Consider the following 10,023-nt stretch of genomic DNA (forward strand, 5'->3'; position numbering starts at 1 on the left):
ACTCCTTGCTTTGTCTTCCCAGATATGGATTTCAGTTAAGAATTTTGTAACCTGTTACACTGTGTGTTCTTGTGTAAATAAACTTTTTGTTTCTGGCAGTGCTTTCTGGGGCCAGTGTCTCTGTGTCTGGATTCTCAAAGGAAACAGAGGTTCTTATTCCCCTTCCTAGCCAAAAAAACTGCCTTTTCTCTAGCCCTGGACCAGAAGCCAATTTGGAAAATGGGAGGCTGGGGCAGAAGATCTCTGTCCTGGTAGATGAAAGACAAGGTTTCACTGTATGTAACCATTGCATCTTATGGAACCTCTCTTGTGGCCTAAGTGGTGATGTGTGTTGTATTGGGGTTTGGGGACAGGACTGAGAGCTCTCAGCTGAGTTTCCAGTATCCCCTTTCCTTTGAGTTCCTAACTCTAGAAATAGCCTGGCAAGGGTTCTGCTCCTATACCTACAGGCAGGGTTGGTGGTATGTTCACGGGCAAGAAAGGAATCCAGAAGTTTCAAGGACTTTATTGGGGCACCCCCTGAGCCTCCCCTCACAGTGTTGCAGAAACCCACAGGTCTTACTGTTGCCTTTGCTCTTTGTGGACTTGGGGGGAAAGGCAGGAGGAGGCTCAGCCCCTCTGGGAGACTGAAGGCCCTTCTTTGGGGCTAAGACCAGGTGGAGGGAAAAAAAGGAAATTCAGGGTAAACAGGGCTTGCTTGGGGGCTGTCAGGGATGGAACTGCCTCCTGGAGTGTGGAGGTCATGGAGTGTTGGCTTTGGAGGAGGGGAAGTGGCAGAAGGAGGCTCAAGAAGTTAAGAAGAGTGGATGGGTGGTATTTCCTGGGCACTGAACATATGTACAAGCCAGGGCACGAGGGCAAGGACCAGACATGGCCAGAGGGTGTACTTAAGGAAGTTGAAGATGTAGAAGAGGCTGATCTGAGGTGGGTGGCCCAGCCAGTCTAGGAGACCCAGAAGCACCATGGCCAGCACAAGGCAGGCTACCTTCTGGCCATTTCCCAGTTGTGCCCGTCGTATCTGAGCATAGCAGGGAGAGTGCAGGGCAATGCCCAGCCCCAGGGCAGCCCCTGAGTCACGACTCAGGGAAGCAAAGGGCCGGCTGTCCAAGTGTACCCACTCAGGTCGCTCACACCACTTGGAGGCTAGGTTGATGGACCTGTGGGAAAAAAGAGTCCTTGCCAGGAAAGACTAGAACCCAGAGGGCCACTGGCTTTTGGTCATCTACTCTTGGCCCACTCACATGTTCTGCTGTGACCCCAGGAGAGTCTATGTTTGGGAACAGGTTATATGTCTTTTTTAACTCCAGTGAACCAGAGACCCAACACACTGGGTACAGGTGAGGTGGGTCAGGCCCCAGCCAGCCCAAGCTCCAAAGCAGGACTTACCAAGAAAGATCTAGGCCCAGTGAAAAGAGAGTCCAATAGATGAGACTAGCACCCAGCATGAGGGCCAGTGCAGTCAACCCATAGAAACTTAATTCCCGCTCCATAGGGACCCGCGGAGTCATCAGCCAGCCCAGGACAGCACCTAGGAGAGTGGGATGACAGCAGCTTCAAGAAGTTTGGGGAAATTATCCCCACCCCCACCCCCTGAACTGCAGTGCAGCTTGGTGGAAGGACAGACTAAGACCACTTGGGGTTGACTCTATAGAAACTGGGAATGATGGGAAGATCTTAGACTGGTCATCCCACTGCCAAAGGCACCCTCTTGGCCCACCCTATGGCCCCTATTGCTCACCAGTTATTAGGCCAGCCAACACTTGGTGAGGGAAATGTGCTAAGAGGAAGACCCGGGACAGGCCAACTGCCAATAGGAAGGTGCAATAAGCCAGGCTAGGAATCACCCTTACCCAGCGGCTAGAGAGAAGAGAGACAAATGGCTTAAGAGGTGTCTAGTCACAGCTTGGCTTCCCTCAGCATGCATACACTTCATAGTTTGACCAAATACCCCAGAGTCCCCATGCTGCTGGGTCTTTTGGGTCTAGGATGCCATCACCCCTGTTCCCACTAGTGGGTGATGCCAAAGGTATACCTGCGGGTCCGAGCAGCTACTTGAGAAGAGACGGCTGTCATTATTGGCCAGAAAGCTGCTCCTGTGACCATGCAGTGTCCAGAAGGGCTGCCTGTCAGCGAATATAGAAGTGTATGGTGAGAGAATAAAGGAGAACTTTGGTGATACCTAGACACAGCTGCCTCCCCCCGGCTGAAAAGCAGCTTTCCCTAGCACTGCTCCACTGCTCCCTCTGGCCTGAAGCATTTTTTACCTGCACCTGAGGCCACTGCTTCAGGCTTCTGCCCTGTCACTTGGTTCTACCCTGCACATGGCAGGGTGCCCTCCTCCTATAACTCCACTTGGTCTTCCTGGTGTTGCTTTGTTTTCTGGCCTAGTAAGTGAGAGGCTAGGCCTCTAGTTGGGCCACCCTGGCTGAAGACTACTCTGAAATGCTCACCCGAACCCTAACCACACCTAGAAAGGGAAGAAGTTTCCCACCTGGACCAGTTTCACAAGAAGAGGGGAACTGGTGAACCCGGGCAGGAGTCTGGCTGTAGTACCCAGACTCATGGACCCACCAAAAGGGCCTGTCTCCAAACAGAAACCTATAAGAGAAAAGATGCAAGATGACTAAAACGAGCACATGCTGCCAGGGGGAAGGAAGTGGGCAGAAAGACTGTAGAAATACCTGAAGACTCTGGAGGGTCTGAGGAATGGAGTCAGAAAGGGACTCTGATTCTGGCTATTATCTTGCCATGGTTTTCTACCTTGGAACATGAAAAGCATACCATTTTTAAAAAGTGACATGGAGCCAGAGGAGGTGATACACGCCTGTAATCCCAGATACTCGAGAGGCTGAGGCAGGAGGATCACAAATTTAAGGCCAGTCTTGACAATTTAGCTAAGCTATCTCAAAATAGAAAATTACTGCAAAAAAAAAAAAAAATGATATGGAGGCAAGAGATTGCGGTAAGTGTGTGTATGCTCCGAGATATTCAGATGTCCCACTTTTTTGGGGGGTGGTACCAGGAATTGAACTCAGGGACACTCAACCACAGAGCCACATCCCCAGCCTTATTTTATATTTTATTTGAAGACAGGGTCTCATTGAGTTGCTTAGCACCGCGTGGTTGCTAAGGCTGACTTTGAACTCACGATCCTCCTGCCTTAGCTTCCTGAGCCACTGGGATTACAGGTGTGGCCCACCACGCCTGCAGATGTCCCCCCTCTTAACCCTCCCACTACAGAGCCAGCTCTTTTCTTCTCACCCTGAGTCCAGGACTTGGTCTTTCCCCTTCCTCCCTGTCTCCTGCTACCCGCTCTCCATGTCCCTGATTTCAGCCTCAATTACCTACACCGTAATTATTTAGGTGAACTTCCATGTCTGAAAATGGGAGTAAGGAATATAGAAAGATGCCTGAGAAAGATTAAGGACAAAACTTCAAATTCCCAGGCTGGGTTTGTGGCTCAGTGGTAGAGTGCTTGCCTAACACATGTGAGGCACTGGGTTCGATCCTCAGCACCACATAAAAAATAATAAAGATATCTTGTCCATCTACAACTAAAAAAAAATATATATATATATATATATTTCAAACTCCCCTGGTCTAGCAGGTGCTCAGCTGGGCTCTGGTGAACCACACATAGAAGCTGCTGTGGCCAGAAAGAGAAGGAAAGCAGAAGGTATGCTGGCAGGAAGCAGAGAGCTGAGGAGTAAGGTTCAGAAGGGACTTGACTCTCCAGAAAACTGGGCCTCATACACGCCAAGAGCTCAGTACACACTTAAAAATGAATAGGGGCTTTGTCATTTGGGGGCATTTAAAGAGTGTGTCTATCAAAGCTGAGCATGGTGACACATACCTGCAATCCCAGCTACTTGAAACAAGTTCAAGGCCAACCATGGCAACTTTGCAAGACCTAGTCTCAAAATAAAATAGAAAGTTCTGAGGATGTAACTTAATGGTAAAGCACTTGCCCCCCAAGTGCCTTGCCACAGTGCCCTGGGTCTAATCCCCAGTACTAAGGGGGAAGGAGGGTGGGGGAGTGTCCACCATTTGACTCTAGGAGGAACAGAAATAGGGAGGGAAACTTTTACAGACTCTGAGGGAGGAGACAGCTCAGTGCAAAGAGCAATTAAACAAGGAGGAAATGATTCTGCAACTGCTTTTCTGTCTACAGTGGGATGAAACCCTGTGGAGAAGAGTGGAAAGGAAGGTTATTCCGAGTTTGTTTTGCAGCAAGTCATTCCATCCCATTCAAGTGTCTCCTATGAATCTCCCTTTCTTCCCCCAGGCTGGGGACTTGGCAACAGAGGCTGAGGTGAAGGAAGGTGAGGCTGCATGTCTACAGGCTCCCTTATACACCCAAAACAGAGAAAACAGGTGGCACAAAGTGATAAACCCCAAGGGCTGCAGGGCCTCCACCCACTTGCCTGGGATTCCTGGCTTCTAATTCTGTGTGTAGAGCTTACTAATGAATGAAGGGTAAAGAAAAGAAAGTTTTCCCTGGAAGGCAGTGCTTTCTTTCACCCAGTGCTTTTCAAACTTCACTGTGCATTGGAATCACTTGGGGACTTGGCTCAAATGCAGGAAGTATGACCTGGAGCATGAGATTCTGCTTGCATTTCTAGTAAACTTTCTAGGGCTGCCTATGCTATTGGGCATGGACCAAGGACAGCAACTTAATTTGCAAGGCATCTAGTGTGATGCCTGTCACAAAGTATGCTTTTTAACAATTATGTCAGGAGAATGAATAGTTGAATGAAAAAGTGAATTGAGAAGTCTCTTACTTAAAGCTGTAGATACTTGTTAAAATGCAGATTTCCAACCCCTCCTTTGGAGTTTCTAAATCAGAAGGGCTGAGGTGGGGATAGGATATTTGTGGTTTAAACGCGCCCCCTACGTGATTTCTCTAATCAGGCCAGTTTGAGGAACGCTGTCTAATGGGTAGAATGTGTGGAGTCTGAGGTCTGGGTCCAAGATGCACAAAGATGCTCAAAAGGGTGGAATGGCCTTTGAGACACCTGCTGAGAGAGACCCGGGCCCTCGAGGGTGGGGGACCAGGATGCCCGAGAGCTTCGCAGTCTCACCACTTGAAGACGAGGTTGAGCCACTCGGTGATGAGGCTGATCCAGAGCACCGCGATGCCCACACGGCGAGAAGCATAGTAGGCCGCGGGGAAGTAGAACAGAAAAAGGATCTTGGGATCGCCCAGAAAGGTGACCCAGAGCCACACGTTCTCCAGCCAGGGCAGCTGGTTCTGCAGCGCCTCAGCCATCACGATGCCCGCGCCCATCGCGGACTCCATGGCGATCCCGGGCCCGGCTGGGCGGGGATTCGCTCTAAGGAGGAAGCCGAGGAGTCTTGGCGACAGTGAAATGGCTACCGGCTGCTCTCCAAAGCCCACCCTTCCGAGCTCAGGCCCCGCCCTTCCAAACAGCGGTCGGAGGTAAGCCCCGCCCCTGCCCCGCCTCCGGCTGTCCCAGGCGCGCGCGAGTCCGGCCTCTTGCCGGTAGTGTCTTCTCGGTCGCTGTTCCCAGGTCTTCTTTCCTAGTGGGCAGCAGAGGGGACAAACCTTTGCGAAGGCGTTTTCTTAGGGCCCCACGTGGCTACTGTTGCTGGCACGTGGACAAGCTGCGGAGTGAAGAAACTGGCTGCTGTTCCGGGTCAGGAGACGATCAACCCGCGAGCCCGCGGCGAGCCAAGGGTCCTTGTTCTGCTGCTGCGAAGGTGGATGTGTAATCTCCAGGGCCATGGTTCCTTCTAGATAGGACCTCTTTTCTCCAATACCACTCTTCGCTCCGAAATCTGAGCTCTTTGGGAGAGAAGGCTATGGACATGGCCTGAAGCCAAAGCAGGACCTTAAATTTTCACACACCCCTAATTCGTCCACACCTTCAAGACTCTCCCTCCCTAATTCATCTGCTATTGATTTGGAGGCTGATTTTCAGTCTTCTTCCTTAGAGAAACAAATTCTCAATTACACTTCCTCACAATTCTAATTGCCTTGACCCCCACCCCACCCCGCCCCTTCCATCCTCCAGCCATCCAAAACTCTGCTGGGCAGATAACCCAAAAGATAGTGATGTTGATATGGAAAGAGAAAGAGCACCCACCACCACAAAATTGGCCGAGTATGGTGGTGCACCCTTGTAATATCAGCTATTTGGGAGGTTGAGGCAGGAAGATGTAAATTTGAGGCCAGCCTTGACAATTTAGCGAGACCCTGTCTCAGAAAAGGGCTGGGGTTGCAGCTCAGAGGTAGCGAGAGCTGGTGCCGGGACGGGGTGGGAGGGTTGGGAATAATTTGAAACACACAGAAAATAGAAATCTCAGCTTTTAGGGGAGGTCGGTCGCAGAGGTCGAATGGGAGGAGACTGTTGAAGTGACTCCTCAGTTTTCTTCCTACCTCCAGCAACTTTATTCTTAGAGTTTTCCAATGGATGAATGAAAATAAGAATATAAATCTGGGTTTCACTAAGAAGGTGTTGGGAAGGGAAGCTGGTTGAAAAATCTCAGTTCATTTCCTAGATAAATGTTTTTCAATTGCCTCAAAGAGAAAGCCTAAATTTCTTTTAAAAAGTCTTTTAAGGGGCTGGGTTTGTAGCTCAGTGGTGGAGTGCATGCCTAGCATGTGTGAGGCACTGGATTCAATTCTCAACACCACATATAAATAAATAAAAATTCGGGCTGGGGTTGTAGCTCAGTGGTAGAGCGCTTGCCTCTCATGCTTGAGGCACTAGGTTTCCATCCTCAGTGCCACATACAAATAAATAAAATAAAGGTCCATCAACAATTAAAAAATATTTTTAAAAAAATTCTTAAATTTTGCCCTGTCTGGGCATGGTGGTGCATGCCTGTAACCTCAGCAGCTGGGGAGTCTGATTAAGCACCACTGGATTCAGTCCCTGGTACCAAACAACAACAACAACAACAAAATTTTGCCCGGGCTCTAAGCCTCAACCCTCAGCTGCCTACCTTCACACCTGCTTTATAATAATTTTTTCTTTTCTTTTTTTGGGACCAGGGATTAAAACCCACCCCGCTTCCCCAGGGTGTGCTTAACCAGAACACATCCTCACTTGCTTTTTTTTTTTTTTTTTTTTTTTTTTGAGACAGGGTCTCACTAAGTTGCTGAGGCTGGCTTTGAACTTGCAATCCTCCTACCTCAGCCTGCAGATTGGGGTTACAAGTGTGTGCCACCACACACTTTTTTTTTTTTTTGAGACAGAAGCTCACTACATGGCACAGGCTGGTCTCAAACTCCCCTCTCCTGCCTCACCTCCTTGAGTAGCTGGGATTAACAGGCGTGTGCTGTCAGGCTTAGCTTTTCCGTTTGTATGTGTGGTGCTGGGGATTGAACCTAGGGCCTCTTCCATGCGAGGCAAACAATCACTCACCACTAAGCATCCCCACTTGCCACTTTATACTCTTTATCTCCAAGGTTTCTCTTAGAGGCCCTAGTGCATGCAAATCTTCCTAGCTAAAATATGATCACCCTATGTTGCCGCTAAGCCCTAAGGTATCAGCTTAGATTTTTCACTACCTCTAAAAGGCTTTTCCTAGAGATGCCTGTAAATCATATATGAAATTCTGCTGGGTGTGGTGGCACATGCCTGAAATCCCAATAGTTTGGGAAATCTCAAGTTCAAAGCCAGCCTCAGCAATTCAGTGAGGCCCTAAGCAACTTAGCAAAACCCTGTCTCTAAATAACAAAATACACACGCACACACACACAAAAAGGCTGGGGATATGGTTCACTGCCCCTGGGTTCAATCCCCAGTAACACGAGTGCGCGCACACACACACACACACACACAAAATCCTGTATATTAACATCTCCCTCCTCACCTGTGGTTTTTCTTTCTATGATAGTAGTTACCTGCAGTCAGCCTATATGTGAAAATATTAAGTGGTAAATTCCAGAAATAATTGATAAGTTTTAAATTGCATATAATTCTGAGTAGCATCATAGAATATCCTGTTTTTCTGGTCCAGTCAGCCTGGGATGTGACTATTCCTTTTGTGTTTTTCTGGTCCAGTCAGCCTGGGATGTGACTATTCCTTTTGTCTAGTGTATCCATGCTGTATATACTGCCTCCCCTTCCATGCTGTATATACTGCCTCCCCTTATTTATTTAATAGATGTCTAGGTTATCAGATCCACTATTATTTCTCAGTGCTTGTGTTTAAGTATATCTTATTTTACCTAATAATGGCCCCAAAGTATGAGAGTAGTGATCCTGGCAAACCTGGTATAGCAATAGATGTCTAAAATCCCAGTCATTCAGAAGGGTGAGGCATGAGGATGACAAGTTTGAAGTCAGCCTGGGCAACACAGTGAGACCCTGTTTCAAAATAAAATAAAAAGGGCTGTGGATGCAGTTCAGTGATACAGCTGGGTTTTAATCCCCAGAACTGCAAAAAACAAACAAACAAAAAACCCTGAAAAAATAAAAAGTAAAATAAAAAACAACACCACTGTGGCACAAGCCTATAATCCCAACAACTTGGGAGGCTGAGGAAGGCGAATCACAAGTTCAAAGCCAGCCTCAGAAACTTAGTGAGGCCCTAAGCAATTATTAAGACCCTGTTTCAAAATAAAAAATAAGAAGGGCAGGGGACATGGCTCAGAGGGTAAATGCCCCCAGGTTCAATCCTGAGTACCAAAAAAACAAAAATAAAAGAAAGAATACTGGTACTGGCAAGTCAGATATGCCAAAAGGAAGCCATAAAGTCTTTCCTTTAAATGAAAAGGTAAAAGTATAAGATATTTGAGAGAGACACCACATTCATATAACTTTTATTATAGTATATTGTCATAATTTTTTTTGGGGGGGAGGTATTGAACTCAGGGGCACTCAAACACTGAGCCACATCCCCAGCCCTATATTGTATTTTATTTAGAGACAAGGTCTCACTGAGCTGCTTACTGCCTCACTTTTACTACAGCTGGCTTTGAACCATCTATCCTTCTGCCTCAGCCTCACGAGCCTCTGGGATTACTGGCATGCACCACCACAACTGGACTATAATATATTATTATAATTGTTTTATTTTTATTAGTTATTACTATTATTATTTAGTACTGGGAATTGGACTCATGATTGCTTTACTACTGAACAACATCCCCAGTCCTTTTTGTTTTTTTTATTTGGAGACATATAAGTTGCTAAGTTGCTTAGGACCTTGCAAAATTGCTGAGGTTGGCCTCCAACTTGTGATCATCCTGCTTCAGCATCCTGAGTTGAAGAGATTACAGGCATGTGCCATTGGCCCAGAACATTATTAATCTATTATTGTGCCTAATTTATAAATTTAACTTATCACAGGTATATGTATATAAAGGAAGAAACAGTATATATAGGATTTGATACTCTCCAGGGTTTCAGGAATCATGAGGGGAGACTATTGTAATAACAATGTTATAAAAAAGTGGATTGGTGTTGCAAAATGACTTCTTATAGGGATCAGAACAAGGATGAGACATAAAATTTCTCTGAAAATAAACAAGTATGAGGAGCAGATTCTTTTTTTTTTTAATGTTAGGGATTGAATCCACAGATGCTCTGTGGATTCAAAAAGATGCTCTGTAACTGAGCTATATCCCTGGCCCTGTTTATTTTATTTTTTTAAAAATATTTTTTAGTTATTGATGGACCTTTATTTTATTCTTTTATTTATATGTGGTGCTGAGAATCAAACCTAGTGCTTCACACATGCTAGGCAAGTGCTCTACCTCTGAGCCACAACCCCAGCCCCTGGCCCTGTTTATTTTTTGAGATGGGAGGTCTCCCTAAGTTGCAGCAGCTGGCCTCAAACTTGCAATCCTCCTGCCCTAGCCTCTTGAGTAGGTAGGTATAGGCATGTGCCACCACACCCAGCTAGAATTTTTATTACTAGTATAATGATTGTCCAATATTCCTAGCACCAGGAAGTTTTTGCCTCTTACAGAGCAAGGAAACACTTATGAACTTTGTTCAGGTTCTGTAATGCCAATGCTGGCCTTTTGCCTCTCTCTGGACTAGAGAA

The 10,023-nt window shown here is 46.9% G+C and overlaps 1 protein-coding gene across 6 annotated transcripts in view; it reads right to left on the reverse strand.

Annotated features, from left to right (window-relative positions):
• G6pc3 (glucose-6-phosphatase catalytic subunit 3) overlaps positions 1-5,413 on the reverse strand; it is a 29,724-nt gene extending 24,311 nt beyond the window's left edge. For 2 of the 6 annotated variants that reach the window (XR_009226676.1, XR_009226675.1), the window contains exons 1-5: positions 5,082-5,412; positions 2,492-2,598; positions 2,033-2,123; positions 1,739-1,857; positions 1,387-1,528 (exon numbers count right to left, since the gene is read on the reverse strand). Coding sequence is in view for 4 of the 6 variants with exons in the window: in XM_046442829.2 (XP_046298785.1) it covers positions 794-1,157; positions 1,387-1,528; positions 1,739-1,857; positions 2,033-2,123; positions 2,492-2,598; positions 5,082-5,299 (1,041 nt within the window). In the remaining 2 variants the exon portion in view is untranslated. Of the gene's footprint in view, positions 1-489; positions 1,158-1,386; positions 1,529-1,738; positions 1,858-2,032; positions 2,124-2,491; positions 2,599-2,681; positions 2,761-5,081 lie in introns of those variants that run through there. The other 4 variants (XM_046442830.2, XM_046442829.2, XM_046442831.2 and 1 more) reach the window with 4 other exon arrangements.
• Between the last annotated feature and the right edge of the window lie 4,610 nt (positions 5,414-10,023).

This window comes from Marmota monax, unplaced genomic scaffold (genome assembly GCF_021218885.2).
Source record: "Marmota monax isolate L192 unplaced genomic scaffold, Marmota_monax_Labrador192_F-V1.1 WCK01_AAM20220418_F8-fsc00205, whole genome shotgun sequence".
NCBI lineage: Eukaryota > Metazoa > Chordata > Mammalia > Rodentia > Sciuridae > Marmota > Marmota monax.